Source organism: Anabrus simplex, chromosome 5, assembly GCF_040414725.1.
Source record: "Anabrus simplex isolate iqAnaSimp1 chromosome 5, ASM4041472v1, whole genome shotgun sequence".
Lineage (NCBI taxonomy): Eukaryota > Metazoa > Arthropoda > Insecta > Orthoptera > Tettigoniidae > Anabrus > Anabrus simplex.
Genome location: NC_090269.1, coordinates 61404553 through 61422991, shown reverse-complemented (window position 1 = coordinate 61422991; position 18439 = coordinate 61404553). Strand labels below are relative to the sequence as shown.

At 37.9% G+C, this 18439-nt stretch overlaps 1 protein-coding gene across 1 annotated transcript in view; it reads right to left on the bottom strand.

Moving 5' to 3' along the window:
• The window catches only part of drosha (ribonuclease 3 drosha), a 295969-nt gene that overhangs the window by 248713 nt on the left and 28817 nt on the right, over positions 1-18439 (bottom strand). Inside the window, exon 3 of the mRNA XM_067146934.2 lies at positions 17314-17457. Coding sequence (XP_067003035.1) covers positions 17314-17457 — 144 coding nt within the window. The remainder of the gene's footprint in view (positions 1-17313; positions 17458-18439) is intronic.

Here is an 18439-nt window from a genome sequence, read left to right as displayed (position 1 = left end):
TGAAGCACCCCATGAAGTTCCACACAATTTAAACAGAATATTATTACGTGATCTCAACTTAGATCCGAGGTTTTCAAGATGCTTTCTATAAGATAGGGTTCGGTCAAGCGTTACCCCGAGGTACTTTGGATTAGGATTGTGCTTTAGCACTGGGCCATTGAAGAGTACTTGGAGTTTTGTATTAGCCAACTTGTTGTGGAGATGGAAGCAAGCAGATTCTGTCTTATTCATACTGGGTTGTAGTCTCCAGTTTCGGAAGTAAGAGCTAAGTGTATCCAGGTCAGACGTCAGGATGGCCTCGGCATGGCTGAGATCTGGATGTTGAATGGCAATGGCTAGGTCGTCTGCATAACAGAATTTTACTGACTTTGTCTCAGGAATATCCGATATGTAGAGACTGAATAGAAGGGGTGCCAATACTGATCCCTGGGGAAGACCATTTTTTAGTTTCCTAAGACGACTAATGTCATCATACATGACAACATAGAAGAGCCTTTTGGTTAGCATATTGTTGATCAGTGTGGTTACAGTTTTGCAAGGGATAACTCGTTGCAGCTTCAACATCAACCCTTGCCTCCACACAGTATCATATGCAGCCTTTAGATCTACAAAGACTGCAGATGTTTTAGTACCCCTTTGAAAACCAGCCTCAATGTGAGTTGTTAGTGCTAGCACCTGGTCAACACAGCTTCGGTTCTGCCTGAATCCAGCTTGCTCTACTGGGATCACTTCATTAATGGCTGAACTAATTCTGTTGTACACAAGTCTCTCAAGGAGTTTATAGCAAACACTCAGCAATGCTATTGGTCGGTAGCTATCGACTTGGTCTTCCGGTTTACCGGGTTTCAGAATTGCAATGATCTTGCTTACCTGGAATTCATTTGGCAGATGCCCAGACAATAAGATATTAGAGTAGAATTTAGCCAACCAGAGCCTTGTGTTTGGACCACTATGTATCAGAAACTCAGGAAATATCCCATCAAAGCCAGCAGCTTTACCAGGTTTGAGGCTTTTAATAGCAGTATCTACTTCCAGATGTGAAAATGGTTCCGAGTATATGGAGTTGTCCTGCAAGTTGCTTTTCTGTTGTTTGAGCAACTTCTTTACTTGGACGGTATGTTTCTTATCAGAGGGCGCTCGTGACATTTTAACAATATGTTCAGCTACTAGGTTGGGGGTGATGCAACCATTTCTCTTGTGGCAGGTTCTGTTTCCGCTAAGTTTCCTGAGAAGACTCCAGGCTTTTCTGCTGGACTGTTTGAAGTCCATAGTCTCAACCGTATTGTTCCACTTCTGCTGTCGAGATTCATCTAAACTCTGTAACAGAGCACTTGCTATTTCAGGATCTCCACCCTGTAAATACTCCTCATAGAGTGTCTCACAAGTTTCATTCCATCCAGGGATATACTCTTTCTGCAGCCCTCTTGGAATATATTTCTTGGCAATTGAGATAATAAGTCCAGCAAAACGTTCGTAGTTAGACTGAATAGGCGGTATGAATCGGACACATTTGTCAAGATCTTCTGAAAAGCAATCCCACTTGGCTTTATTGAAATTCCAGCGTGGTCGAGGTATGCTTTTAACCAAAGATATTTGTATTCCTGTAGTTATCATGACAGGTCTGTGTTGACTGTGGGGAAAGTTTTCCATTACTTTCCTTGCAGTAGGCAGGACAATACCGTTTACATTTTCAGTGACAAAAGCAAAGATCAGGATTGTATTCTCTCTTCCAGTGGGCTGACTTAAAGGTTCCTCTATCTTTCACATCGAAAACCAAGTGTAGATTATTAGCTTCAGCCCAGGTGACTAGTCGAGAGCCACATTCATCTGCATCATCATATTTCCAGTTCGGATGGTGACTACTGAAATCTCCGACATATATTGCTGGATGATTCTGGGTGAGGAGCACTTCATTTGACCAAGCCACAGGTGGTGGTTTATACACATTTACCACTTTGATGCCCGATATGTCAACAGTTACCACGTGAACATCCGTCAGTCACCGTTGCTGAAATGAGCCGAACATGTTGTAGATTTGAACGAGCATAGGTTGCTGCCCCATACGTTTGGTGGTAGGTTGCCCCAATAGCAATATAACCAGGGATTTTTCCTCTCGATCTTAGCTGTTCCTCAGTCGCAGTATGAGTTTCTTGAATGGTCACTAAATCGATGTTTTCAAGAAGGATTCTAGAAAGATGTTCACTCTTCGATCTGGATATGCCTTCGATGTTTATTTGGCATATTCGTAAAGAAGGTCCTAGTATCTTTGCAGGTTGGTCCTGAGAAGGACCATTTGCAGAAGTTCTCTCTGAGTCCATTTGGCCAGGAGATCAACATCTGTTCATAGTTTGGCTGCCGATTTGTTGTTGCTCGCTTAGCACCACCCGGGGAACACGTGCAGGGCAATGTGGAGGTAAATCCTGCGGACGTGAGCAACGTTCATTCCCCAGATGGGTAGTGAGAGGCAATGTGTCCATATACAAAGCAGTAACACTTACAGGTAGGAATGGGATACATGGTTACTTTTGTAGAACTATGCTGAAGTATTAGGATATAAAAGTAACATACTGGATTTTACTTGTGTATTAGACACCTCCCCCCCCCCCCCCCCCCATTTCCCCACTTTTACAGCTAAAAATGTAGGGGGGTGGGCGGTTGTCCAATATGCTAATAACCTCAAATTCTGTGCAGTGAAAACACGACTTCTAGGCTATAAAGAGCTATAAATTGTACGTGTAAATAATCAATGATATTCTTTAACAAACTTATGAATGTACTCTGAGTTTTACTGGCTATTTTCGCTGGAAGGTGGTATTTCTAAATTTAAAAAGACAATAAATGGTGAACACATAACTTTTAGGCCTACATATACTCTTATATCATGTCATTTGTTTCATCTCATTAACTTCTGAGATGACATTGATGCCAGGAAGGGCATCCGGTAGTAAAAAATTGCTATGAAGATTCATTTCACTTCATACTCAACCCGTAGGGAAAAGATATAAGGGTATCATATTAATGGCCAGTCATTTGTCTCTGTCAGTTGAGCAATAGGCCTACCTCACATAAACGTGATCACTGCTTTAATTTGAATTATCGTCGTTTTGTGCTGCCAACTTCCCTGCTACTGGCGTGTCGTCATTCCTAATGATGTCATCTTCACTGCCATCAAGAGCATTCGAGATCCCATCTTTTCAAAACTTTAAAAAATAATTTTGTTACAGACTATAGAGCCCAAACAGTGAGAATCTATTCGCAAATGGCTTCTGGAGATGGTCTCTGTTATACCCGGTTGGTGTATGTGTAGCAGAAGCCAACCCTTCCGAATAAAGCTGTGCTGTAGAAAGCGTGCCAATCCACCAGCTGATAACTAGTGTATGTTACAAATTGTACTTCCGAATGTAATACATAGTGACTGGAAACATTCTTTGGATAACTGCAGTTGTTGAAAGCCAGACCTTTATTTTTAAGCACCATATAATCTCGAATAATACCGCACTGTTTTTCGAAAATATCGCTTCCAAAATTGGGTGCGGGTCTTACTTAAAGTTTTGGGAAATTTATCTTTCCGAATGCGCGTAAATTGGGCATCACCACCTGTGCGGCTTGGCAACAATGCTCTCTCCACTCTCAGTATACGCTACTTCTGCGCTTGGCGTCAGTCTCACGCACGTTCTCAGAGTATCGACATGAATTCCACAAAGTGTTTGCAATCTTTTACTGCGAGTGAGAAACTGAAAGTAGTTCGGGAAGCCGAAATTATTGGAAATCGTGCCACCGGTAGGAAATACGATACCAACGAGTCGTGCATTCGCGATTGGAGAAAGAAGAAAAATGTGCTATTAACATGTAGTGATGATCATAGAGCTTTTTATGGACTGAGTGTACAGTTTCCAGAAATTGAAAAAAAACTTTATAAATATGTGATAGAAAGGCAGGAATTGGGATATGGTGTGTCAACCAAAATGTGTCAGCTAAAGGCATTAGAGATCGCAAAGGAACTTGCACTGGAAGGGTTTAAGACAAGCCGAGGACGGGTTTGTAATTTTTATAAAAGAAATGGGTTGAGCGTACGAAGGTGTACCTCAATTTCACAGCGTCTTTCTGGTGCCTACAATGAGAAGTTATTGTCGTTTCAGCGTCACATAATTTGGTTGCGGAAGGAAAATGCATATTTGCTTTCCCAAATTGGCAATGCAGATCAGACACCAGTCTACTTTGAAATGCCAGTGGACAGGACTGTGAATGTTAAGGGTGCGAAAAGTGTTACCATTAGAATAGGTGGTAATGAAAAACAACGGTGTACTGTAATGTTGTGTATTCTCGCCGACGTACATTGTTCTCAAGCAAAAGACGCTTCCTAAAAATCTACTCGCTGGTGTAATCGTCAGATCTCAGAACTCCGGCTGGATGGACAGTTCACTTGTGGAAGACTGGGTAAAGTGTGTCTGGCAATGCCGCCCTGGTGCATTATTGGGACAAAAGAGCTTGCTTGTTCTCGACAGTTACCAAGGCCACACAACACACACTGTGAAGAAACATATCAAGGAAGGGAAAACCGACCTAGGAGTCATTCTGGGCGGGATGACGTCTACGCTACAGCCACTGGATGTCTGCGTGAACCGGCCATTTAAAGCAGCCTTGAAACAGCTCTATACAGAATGGATGGCGGCTGATAATCACACACTGACGCCAACTGGTCGCATTCAGTGCCAGGAAGTTCAGCTGCTGTGTTCGTGGATTTTGACGGCATGGAATCGTATCCCTGGAGACCTCATACAGAAGAGCTTCAGGAAATGTAACATTTCTAATGCTATGGATGGCAGCGATGACAACATTTTGTGGGAAGGTGATGGTGATGAAAGTTCCAAAGTTGGTACTGATGATGATGATGATGAATGAACTCGTTGGATATCATTCTGGAAATGTTTGTTTACTTTCATTTGTATTTTCTAATCATTTGATGTGTGTCAGTAAAGATTGTAAATAATTTTGACTTCATTTTCTTTTTAAATTTTGTTCTTTCAAAACAAGGGTGTGGGTCTTATTCTGTGGTGGGTGGTATTCGAGATTATACGGTATATTTCATGTTTTTCTCTACATTTACTGCATCATGATTTACCTAAACAGCTGTAATTGAGATGAGAGATTGCAATGTTTAGTTTAGGTATGCTATCAACTGCCTGGATAGGGCCAGAAGTTCCACAACGAAAAAATAATTAAAATAAATACGATGAAAGCTTCCCACATTTATGGATATCTACAGGCGTGGCGGTAATGTGTTTCATTATCATGAATGTTTAATTTTGTACGTTCATTGTCTCTATTTTTTTTATTAACACATACAATAGTATGTTTTGTTTGGCGTCTCCAAAAATCAAAAAAGTAGTTAGTGAGGATATAAAATAAATAACATTATTATTATTATTATTATTTGTTAAGTACGCTGGCGAGTAAAACAATCATTATTGGATTGTTTTTCTCTCACCAAAATTACCTATATTGGCCCGAGTTACACGATCACTTTGTTAATGATCTCACCTGCTATATTAATAGCAACAACTGTGAATATTTCTTAACTAAGTAAACTTGTTTCCTCATCCCGAGGTGATGCAGCTCTTTTTTAGCCTTGTCCCCAATGAAGGGGAGCTGCATGTACCATTTTTATCGCATATCAACCTTCCTGCCATTCTTAAATCTCTGGCAGTATGGTACCGGGAATTGAACTCAGGCTCCCGAGAACAGAACTGTGCTAACCATTACGCTAGCGGACATTCTTAACTATAAAATACAGATATATAGCATGACTGATGCATGCTTGCAATTATATGATATTATATTATATTATATTATATTATATTATATTATATTATATTATATTATATTATATTATATTATATTTGCCTTTATTTGTAGTGGCAAGGTTAGGACTCATGGTCCTCTCTTACACTTAACCACACTTCATTAACATTTTACATCTGAGAGCAATATTCATAATCTTATCTTAAAACTACCATTACAAACTAGAAACAAAATATGAAACAAAATAACATAAACTCTATAAATATTCTTAGTCATGTCTTAAAACTATTGTTACAAATTAAAAGTTGAATGACACAAAATACCATAAGCACAGTAAACGTACATTCATACACACATTCACTCTACCAGATTCATTCAGCCTGGCGGCACACATCGAGGAGATGCTCACGGCAAGACAACTTGAAGGAATTTAAGGATTGTATGGCTCTAATGTTGTGGGGGAGAGAATTCCATATTCTAGCTCCAATTGCAACAAAGGAACGGCTAAATGCTGCTGACCTGCTGAGAGGGATAGCAAGTGTACTGCCGGAGCGTGTGTTATGCTGGTGGAAAGAGGATAGGAAATTGAGTTGTGAAGATAAGTAGTATGGGATATTCTTTTTTAATACTAGAAAGATTAATACTACCGTGGAGGTTTCTATATTGTTCAAATTTTAGAAGGGAAAGTTGTCAATAATAAGGGGTAACATGAACATCATTGTGTAAGGAAAAGATAAATCTAATACATGAGTTCATAGCACGCTGTAATCGGTTTAGTTGTTCTCTCGTGGCATCAATTAGTACTACGTCACAGTAGGAAAATATAGGGAGGATAAGAGTATTTATAAGCCTAATTCTCATGTTTAGTGGCAGCATATTTCGATGATATTTTAGTGGGCGAAGGGACACGTACACTTTTCTACAGATATTTGTAATGTGCTCTCCCCAGTTAAGATTCTCGTTTATAATTACACCAAGATTTCTTACCGAGTTTTCGTACGGAATAATTTTACCAGATAAAGTTAGTGGAGGAATGTTTTTGTTTTTTGCCGCACTGATTTGTTTCGTCTGCCCAACAATAATAGCTTTAGATTTTGATGGATTAATTAAAATACAGTTTTCATGAGCGTATGCACAGATATTATTTAAGTCAGAGTTCATATAACCTATAGCTTGATTGATGTCTCAAATTTTGGAATGATAATAGATCGGTAGATCGTCAGCATACAAGTGGTATTTACAGTGTCTTAGCCGTGTCGATATATCGTTAATATAGATAACAAAGAGAAGTGGTCCAAGTACAGAGCCTTGTGGTACTCCTGAATATTTCATTACCCATTCAGATGACCTATTCTGAAGAATTACGCGTTGTTTTCGTTCCGTAAGATATGAGAGAAAGAATTCTAGAGCTGTCTGTCCAAGGTGAAGCGATTTCAATTTAGCAACCAGTACGTCTATATTTACCGTGTCAAAAGCGCTGCTAAAATCAAGAAGTGTAAGTAACGTCACCTGCCTTTCGTCCATAGCACGTCTCATGTCGTCTGTAACTTTCAACAGGGCAGTGGCTGTACTGTGTCCCTTTTTGAAACCCGATTGTAAAGGGTCAAGTAGTTTGTATTATTTAAATAGTCGGTTAATTGCACGTGTACTATGCGTTCAAGAGGCTTGGAGAGAGATGAGAGTATGCAAACAGGTCGATAAACTGTTATAAGTACAGGTGAGGAAGTTTTGGGGACAGGATTTATAATGGCATTTTTCCACATTTTTGAAAAGAGGCCACTTGTGAGGCACGTGTTGTATATATGAGTAATGGCGGGAAGAATAATGTCAATGATGTGTTGTATTATGAGTATGGGTATTTCATCAGGTCCTACAGCAGATGATGCGATTGATAATACCTCGCATTTCACGTAAATCTCTGTGACTTTGCGAAATTCAAAGAATGGCCTATTTGGTGGTGGCTGGTTCAGAAGAGATTTTATAGTCTGTGATATTGTGTGTATTTCCGGTTTAATTTTTATTTCTGAAAAATGAGCATTCAATCTCTCCAGAGGAATGTCTGGATTACATAGCTGGGGCAAAGCTTTCCCAATTCCAATGGAACGAAGTTGTTTCCAAGTGTTTGACACATTTACATTTTCAGCCAGGTGATTGTAAAAAGAAAATTTCTTATTTCGAATTTATTACTTTAATTCTATTCCGAAGTGTCCGATACTGTTCAAGCGCACTGGAAGAGTGTGTGCGTCTGTAGAGCCACTGTAATGCGTCACGGTGAGACATCATTTGTTTAATGTCATCGGTCAGCCATGGAGAAGGAGGTCGGGAGACTTTGGCCGTACGCTTAGGTGCATGTTTATCAAGGAGACCAAGTATAAGTGAACTTAAAGTTTCAACTTTCTTATCGAAACCGTTTATATTTTTTACGTCATCCCAAGGATTATTCAAGGCGTCAACTCTCAGATGATCTAAGTTTATATGTTTAATGTCCCTGAATGTGATGTATCTGGACTTATACTTCAGTACTTTGAGCGAGTAAGACAAGTATATTAAGTCATGTGTCGATATGCTAGGGGTAGGAATATGTCCATGTGATACTATTTTCTGTGGGTTGTTAGTGACCATTAAGTCAATTAGTGTATGTGAAGATGAGGTATGATGTGTTGGTTTTAGTGGAAGTATTGTCATGTCACACGTCTGGAAAATACTTAAGAGTTTGCTTTGTATCTCCACCTGTTCCAGTAAATTAGTATTGAAGTCTCCAAATATTAAAATATGTTCATAAGAAGATGATAGTCTCTGCAGGATGTCTTCAATGTCTGAGAGGTGACCTACCCGTGGTGGCCGATAAACAACTCCTATTAGGGCTTTAACTGTTGTCACAGTGATCTCGGCAAAAATGAGCTCAGGTCTCGGGTCAGCACAATTGTATACATTTTGAATAGGTGGTTTCAATAAATTAATTGTTTAACATTTAATAATTGAATTTCAATACGGTCAAAATACCTATCGGTATGAAAATAGCTATATTTTTGGAAAGGTGCTGCACCTTAAAATCCTTCCTCTAGTCATAACCGTATGAAGAGAGCTGTATCCTTTCTTTACAGCCTTGTTAATATGATTAACCCAATGAAGATCATTCCTTATATTAACACCTAGGTATTTACAGTGATCCACATGAGGTACTATCATTACAAGTGATTATTTTCATTTTGACCGTATTGAAATTCAATTATTAAATGTAAAACAATTAATTTATTGAAACCACCTATTCAATACTATTTTTTATATAACAATTGCACTGAAGTACAAGACACTGTATCATGTCGTTCTCATTACCAGCATTATGAGAGTTGACAGTTAATATTATTTCCACTGGATGTGAACATGTGTTGGACGTCCCATTAGAACTTTAAAACATGGATGACTTGTTCACTCCAATATGACCTAATGTCTTGTACTTCAGTGCAATTGTTATACAAAAAATATTGATTATGGGTAATCCTAGTATAGCATCCACTCAGAGCTCTGACTTGGAGATAGACTTCATGGCTGATGATGCCTGCAATGACAGGCAAAACATGTACCATATTCAAACATAATATAATGACAGTGTTATAGCCCTAAAGACTTAACTAGTATTGAATAGATGGTTTCAATAAATTAATTGTTTAACATTTAATTACTGAGGTACTATCACCCCATCAACACAGTAAAAACTGAGAGGACTTTGTGAAACTTAGAACCTGAATTTTCACCCTGTTTACCATCATATTATCCTATTATCTGCTGTCCATCCCACAACAATATCAGGATTTTTTTTTTTTTGTAGTCGCACACAATCCTGAAACATTTACTACTCTATACACTATAACATCTTCTGCAAATAGCCTTATTTGTGATTCCAGTTCTTTACTCATACCATTTATATACAATACAATAGGGTTTGAGGGATGGTCCACCATTCAACACAATGTAAAATATTTGAAATTTATTAAGTGAAGACCGGATTCGACTCCCTTGGAGTCATCATCAGGTCTTGTAGAATAATTAAATCAATGGGAATTTGATAACAATCATCATGAATATTGCCCACATACATCTCAATAGGTTGACATAAAACATAATGACATTTACATACACAATGGTAATTGCCTAGACACATATCAATAGGTTGACATAAAACATAATGACAAATTACAGTATATACACAATGACATGAAATGCTTGGCACTTTAAGAAAGTTCTTGGATCTGGATTAAAAATACTGCCATGTGTTTGTAGAACACGGAACAGACTTGTTGGTCTTGTTTCAATCAACTTGAAAACTGTGAGGATTTTGTCTGTCAAAACTAATTCAGGATTAATAAAATTAGAAAATAACCAAATTACGTCTGTTATTAAACGTTTTCTTCTTCAGGTATTTTCTAATTTCATTAATTCTGAATTAGATAACAGACTAACGAACATTAGAGCTACAGAATATCGTGCAAATATTAAGTCTTAGCACTTTCCGGCAAGTGGTGCTGTAAAGTTATCTTTCCTAACTATCCATTTGCCACACATTTCTGAAACAATTGGTTATTGTTCAACAGCTGTTAGTTTGTGAGTGATATCAGGATTTGCTTCTGCGTCAAACTGGGAAAAAACATTTATGAACATGTACCAACAGATGAAGACAGATTATGGCAATCAAAGCATTGAAAATGGTTCCAGGTGAGGTCGAACGTGAAAGTATTGTTGAAGGTCTTTCTGTTATACCAACAAGTTGTGCACCCATGAATTCTTGGATCAAATGGTGAACTGCTGATATTATCACAGAGTCTTGAGGTGGTTGAGAGAAAATGTCAGGAGAAAAAGACCAGACTTGTGGAGAAATAACTCCTGGCATCTCCACCACAACAATGCTCCAGTTCGCACATTGCTGTTGTTTTTTCTACAAACATGAAGACAACTGTGCTTCCCTGTCTGATCTAGTCCCAGAAGATTTGTTTCTATTTGATAAATTGAAGTTTACCCTGAAAGGATGACGACTTGAGTCAACTGACGAGAACAAACTGAAATGCTGGGAGAACTGCACCAGATACCCCAAACTGCCTACTAGGACTGCTTCCATAAGTGTAAACAGTGTTCGAAACGCCGTATTAACAGAGGAGGAAAGTACTTCAAAGGAGACAATACTGACATTTGCAATCCGTGAGATAAGAAAGAAATAAAATTTGCTCATGTTTTGTTAGTGTAACTTATACTCAGATTTGTGCTTTGTCCAGCCATTCAGCCCTCACACTTCTTTCCTCTCTGCGAACCATGGATAAGTCCGGAACAACAACAACAACAACAACAATAATAATAATAGAGTCGAACCTCTCTTAACGGACACCTTTATTCAGTGACACTTCTCTATATAGACATTTTTCAGCAGAACCAACATGGCGACTAGTGTGCTGAGTGAGTAATATTGCTCCGTAAACATCCCACTCGACTCGCATAATAAGCTGCAGAAAGCATTTGATTTGTGCATAATTGTGGAAAATAAATTGATAAGCTTCAGTTTTACACTTCCGTCATGGCTCTGAAAGAAGCAACTAGGAAAATAAGTGAGTTTGAAGAAGTGATGAAGGACTATCAAGCTCGCTTCGACTCCGCGACTCCGCTGTAAGTGCTGCCAACCCTCCGACTGTGCTTCAAATGCTGGACAGCGATTTCCAGGCATTCAACTCACATGTAACAGCAGCAATTGGTGACCTGAAGAAACAACTAAGCGTGACTGAGGACAAAATTCAAAAACACGATGAGGCATTAGATGACGCAGAACAGTATGGTTGCCGCAACTGCCTACTGCTAAACGGCGTCCCGGAAGAACCGTCTGAAGATGTCTATAACAAGTGTCTGGTTATAATCAAAAGAAAATTTTCAATTGAGCTCTCAATGAGTGACACTGACCAATGTCACCAGCTGGGGCGCCAAAGCCGGACATTTGCACAAGTGGGTGTGCAAGGAAATCGCCCGATTATAATCAAATTCCTGCACTATCACGATCGAGATCGTGTGTGGCGTGCCAAGCATGCGCTGAAGGGGATTCTAATGGAAACAAGAAAGGTCCACCTATTCAATACCATGGTATTCAATGGTGGTTCAATATGAAATTAACATGAAGCTTTTAAACTTGATTGAAGGGGAGTGGACTTCTTCTCACAGAGTCCCTCACAAGTGTGAGGAAAACTACATGAAATCGTGCCAGGGACTTTTGGGGACCAAGAAACTGACCCAGGACAGGAGAATGTGTGTTTTAAAAGATAACACGATGACTCACTTTTGGGGACCAAGAAACTGTTGGACTCAGGACAGGAACATATGTGTTTTGAAAGATAACACGACGACTCAAACATACATGATTGTGCAATTAAATGCCTTAGCTGTGCAGGATGAATGAGTGGACTGTTCAATTTTATTCTGTGTGTTTTCAGTAGTTTATGTTTGTGTGTGTTTGTGTATGTAATAGTCAGTGGATGTATTCAGTGCTGTTCTCAGGTAAGCTAATCTTATTTCACGTACCTACTATTAGTTTTCCTGTTATGTTGGTAGACGAATCTATCCCTTGTGTCAACGACCCACATTCCTCGCCTCCCCTCTTAACCCAACCCCACCCCTCCCATACCCTGAGGCAAAGGGATTCATTCTGAGGTGACAGCTGATGAATCAGTCGAGAGCTCTCTCCTGTTGTAACCTAAATTCACTATCCATTGCAGCTTATCTGGAAGAACTACAGGCTATTTTCGAAAATAATAAGGTGCATTGTATTGGTATATCAGAAAGCTGGTTACGTGGAGATTTGCCGTCTTGTGCTGTAAATCTCGACGGATACTCGCTCTTATGACATGACCGCACTGACAGACGAGGTGGTGGAGTAGCCTTTTACTACAGGAATGATTTAAAATGCAAGATTATCTGCACCTCAGACTCAAGCCTTCCCCTGCAACTTGAGTATATGTTTGTTGAACTCTACTGTAATAAGAAAATAATAGGAATTGTATATAAGCCACCTAATATTAGACAAATGGAGGACTTCGAAGCAGACTTAACAGATCTTATCTCGGTCTACGAAGATGTCATAGTCATGGGTAACTTTAATACTGACTTGTTAAAACAAAGCAGTGAATCGGAAAAATTGTGTCACATATTCCATGCTCTGAGCATGGAAATCCTACCACTTAATGCTACAAACCATGTCTACTACCCTGATCATTCGACTCGCACATTAATTGACTTTATAATTGCAAATCAACCCCAAAAAGTCATTAAGCACAGACAGATCCCAGCTCCTGGGATTTCAACTCACGACTTATTGGACTTATGTTACTCTATCCGAGGACCGAACTATAAAGCATGCTACGTTATTTTAAGAGACATAAAACATGTTGAATTAGATAGCCTACGCAATGACGCATGTGATACGTAATCTTCATGACACTGATTCAAAATTAAACAGATTCAACTCATTTTTGCTGAACTTGTATGACAAACATGCTCCGGAGAGGCAGGTAAGATTCAACCACTTCCCCTCCCCCTGGCTGACGACTGAGATAAGATCTGCTATGGCTTCGGTACGTAGATGACACCTTCGTAATTATTAATAAAAAACTCATTAACAGTACCATAATGATATTTTAAATTTTTTACACAACCTAGACCAAAATGTTAAATTTACCAAGGAAGATGAAATCAATGGATCCTTAAATTTCCTAGATATCACAGTAACATGTAATAATGATAGCTCTGACTCCCAAATTTATAGAAAACCTACTTGCACCTCAACAACAATCAAAAATACTTCATTACACCCCAACTCCCATAAACTGGCTACTTTTCACAGCTTAATTTACAGAGCCTTAAAAATCCCTCTATCACCTAAAAACCTAATTTTTTTTCCTAGCGGCTTTACATCGCACCGACACAGATAGGTCTTATGGCGACGATGGGATAGGAAAGGCCTAGGAGTTGGAAGGAAGCGGCCGTGGCCTTAATTAAGGTACAGCCCCAGCATTTGCCTGGTGTGAAAATGGGAAACCACGCCTAAAAACCTAAAAGCAGAACTCAATTATATAAAAGATTTAGCAAAAAATAATGGGTATAAACCAGAAATGATTAACCATTTAATCAACAAGATCAAACTCAAATTAACAACACCACTCATCCCTGACAGACCCCAAAAAAACTAAGTTTATTACCTTCACTTACAACAATTCAGACATTTAGCAGGTCTCAAACCCGATAAAAAACCAAAACACATGCATAGCCTTTAGAACAACCAACACTAACCAGAAATTATTCTTCAATCACAACACAGTCAATTCAAACAGCAACATTTATTCAGGTTCAGGCACACAATGTGGCGTCTCGTAAATCGGACAAACAGGCCAAAGTTTTCACACTAGGTACTTGCAACATTTTAATGCCATCAAACACAACAAGTTTTCAGCTATGAGTTCCCATATGAAAGAAACAGGACATCATTTCACTACTACAGATCAAGACTACACAATTATAAAAAAAAGAGGTAAAGGGAAATGGATGAATAAATTAGAAAACGTCTACGTATTTTTACACCAATACTATAACAAAAATCTAAACCTCAACGATATAATTGAAGTGAAAAACCTATTAAATAAAGTATTACCAATATTAGGCCTATTGCAATCACTAAATTTAAAACAAAACAACATTCTAAATAATCTTAAATTATCATCTTCCAGGACTCCTACTATTTTAAGAAGCAAAACTCCCACCCTGTCCACCCCCACAAACCCACCACAGCCAATAACACATAAACTTAACACCCCCCCCCTCCACCACACCCACCACCCCTAATCTCCCATCGATATAACACCAGAAGCGCAAGTGTCAGTCATTTAACACTACCATAGCAACTGATTAACACTATAACAGTCGAAAAGATAAAGAAAAACGTTGTATGTAATTTCATTTAACTCAACTTTACTATACTTACCCCACTTGGAGTGATCAAAAATACTTTTCTTTGTCATTATTCTAAAGATTAAACTGTTTTAAGCTCTAAATTAATTTCTTACACCCTCCACCTTTACAGAGCGCCTTTTAACAAAGTTCAATTCAATGCAGAATTAACTGTGTTCTTATAGAACTTTATAATTATGGCTACTTACTATCAAGCATTTTTCTTCACTCCTACAACGTAATTTAAGAAGGCAGCCGACTTATCTCATCACAAAAGATTAACAACAAACTAGCAACTTTAAAATTTATTTAAACTCCACTTGGAGTAATCAATAACACTTTTCTTCGTTATTTAGCTCTTTAAGCTCCAAGCTTATTTCTTACACCCTCAACCAATTCAGGGCACCTTAAACAAGGTTCAATTCAACACAGCAATAATTGCGTTCTTATAGAACTAACTCATACACGATCTGGCTCCTTTTTAGCAATATCCGTCACTCCAGGACTTATAACTGCTCCTTTGTAGTCACTGCCACCAGGCTGTGGAATACCCTCCCTGCTACCATTAGGAATTTGTGTTCTTGTAGGAGATTTAAGATGGATTGCTGAAATCAATTGCTGAATACTTCTAGCCGACTTGTTCGAAGTGTGAAGTGTAAATGAGTGCATGAATGAGCTTATGTTCATAAAAATTAGAAATGTATTTGCTAGTTATAGGTTTTTACTGTGTTTCCTTCTTTTATTATTACTAGTGTTAGTTTTATAATTATTAACATATTCATTCATATTGTCATGTTGTACAGTCTATATAATTATTTATTACCATCTCCATATTCGCTATTAGTACTATATTATTTTAAAAAAAGATTTATTATATTTAAAAAATGAGATGTCTGTTAATTATTTTAAATGTTGAGGTTAAGTGTAAGAGAGGGCCTTGAACCCTAACTTTGCCACGAATAAAGACGAATTACTCATTTACTTTATTTGACACAAATACAGTAAAACTTCTTTTATACGTGTCGAACTTACACATAGTTTATTCAGCGGTCTGAACAAAATCATATAAGTATTACAGCAAATTATTTTGTTAATATCCTAAGAACCTGAGGGGAAAATGCATCGTTTATATGTTTACGATTGTTTCGGTCTTCAAAATCGCAAAAATATTCTAAGCACAAAACTTACAAAATAATAATGTTACTGTTTCTATGTCCCAAGAACTACTTTTGACAGTTTTCAGAGATGCCAAGGTGCTGGAATTTTGTCCCACAGAAGTTCTTTTGTGTGTCAATAAATCTACCAACATGAGGCTGCCTTATTTGAGCACCTTCAAACACCACTGAACTGAGCCAGGATCGAACCTGCCAAGTTGGGGTCCGAAAGCCAGCGCCTCAACTGTCTAAGCCACTCCGTCCAGCTCACAAAGTTATGACTAGCACTGTACTTTTCTTCAAAATCATCCAACGACGCATACAATTGGTAGCGAGAGTGACCTTAAAGCTATTTTCAAACAAAAGTTGTGAAATAGCAAACTGTATTTGCTTTTGTTCTTTGTGGGCTAGAAGTGTGAAGGAAATGGCTGCAGCCTTAATTAAGGCACAGCTCCAAAATTTGCCTGGTGTGAAAATGGGAAACCACAGAAAATCATCTTCAGGGCTGTCGACAGTGAGGTTCGAACCCAGTATCTCCTGAATGCAAGCTCACTGCTGTGCGACCCAAATCGCACAATGTGTTCTAACTGTACATAAGTAGTTCTTTAAACAAGAATAAGGTACTCATATTTTCAATACATAACATCTGATTTCCCAGAGATAAGCAAACAATACAGAGTTAGTCGACCAATATTGTTAATACATATTACTGCACATATGTTTAATGCGCTTGTAACAAAACTAACCTAAAAACTAAATGTTCAAACAAGCCCACAACAATACTTATGGAGGTGAAATTTGATCTATGGACTCAAGCTCGTGAAGCAAAGAGCTTGTTCATTCCGCTGCACATTCATTGTGGGAATGAGTCAAGTGTTGCTGGTCTTGTGAAGCACTCTTGAAATAGAATATTCAAATTCCATTTTCTTGTAAATCGATAGGAGACACACCTTGCAATTTAAACTGGTGTATGTTCCTGCCGTGGTCTGCATGTATACTGAAAATGGATCAAATCGTCGGGGTTATGTTGGCAAGGTCTCTTTGTAAGTTGTGGTGTAACTGCTGAACTACAACAGTGATACCGGACCATATATAACAATTGCAAACTGAGATACACGACCTATGTCCGTAGAATTTTACTTTCTCGGATTGTTACAAATGTGTTCTCCCTGTTCTGGGTACTGAATACATGGAAGGTCAAAATATACTCAACTGTGAAAACTGTATTTACATTAGAAAATATCAAATAATTTTAGTATGCAATAGTGGTGGACTAGTAATCGAGCTAATATAATGAGACAAGGTATTCTCAAAATAAATATTACAAATAGCTGAAAAGCATTTAACATAATGATAGTACCAGACAATGAGAATTAAAATTACATACTCATCATCACGGATGTAATATAAATCTGCTGGTGCACTTCTAGTCCACACCTTCTTCTCATGTTCAAGAATTTCCTCAGGTTTCATTTTGGACAATTCTTCTAGTTTCTTATGCATTTCCTTTGTATTAGAACAAAAATTCTCTCTGAAAAAAAAAAAAAAAAAAAAAAAAAAAGCAATTATACATAGATAAGGATGAGAAAATTGGTAAACTCTTAAATTATCAGTTCTTCTCAGAAAGAAGAGACTCACTTGTACACCTGCCAGTTTTCTTCTTAAAAAATAACCTCTTATCATCATTTATTTAATAATTTGCAGCAACTAGTCATTTACTAGCATAGAGGTTTTGCATGTTTTAGCAAATTAACATATTCACTCCTGTAGCCAACTTAAGTCTTAAGGCATTTGGTGAGAAATATTTCAAGCTTCAAAGTTCAATATAGCAACTTAGGTTTACCAATAATTCATACTGGGAGCCAATACCTTAACACTCGTATGTGATTTGGTTTGCCATAATGGAACATATATACAAATATTTAGATTACTACGCTAAGCTTTTAACATTTACTATAATAACCATATGTTAAAACATTATGGTACTAGTTCTGAATTTTCTTGCAAGTCATCTTCAGCCATAAATCTTAAAAATTGATATGACAATGACACAATGTTCTTCATTGTCATGTTCTTCATTGTATATCATTGTATATACCACGGTGTTTTAACCTATAGTTACTATAAAAAATGTGTATTGAATAGGTGTAACTCTTTCTTCATTTGAAATGTAATTATCTTCAATACGGACCACTATGAAAATAATAACTTAAGCTTTTAACATTCAAAGACCGATCACTACTACCTCCTGGCCATGAGTACGTTTTGCAAGACGCAATGTGATGTTTTGAACATCACAGCATGTACAAAATTATCAAACTGTGTCATTAATTGGAAAGATATATATATTTAATTGGTGGTAGGTCATTCTAAATTATTATGTTTATATATAGGGTTTTTAGTCATCCATTTCACATTATCATCTCATTTCTTTGTATCACGGCCATTACGTATTCTGAACGAACTAATTCTTGAGTAAGGTATTGTACCGGTTACGACCTGTACATGAGTAT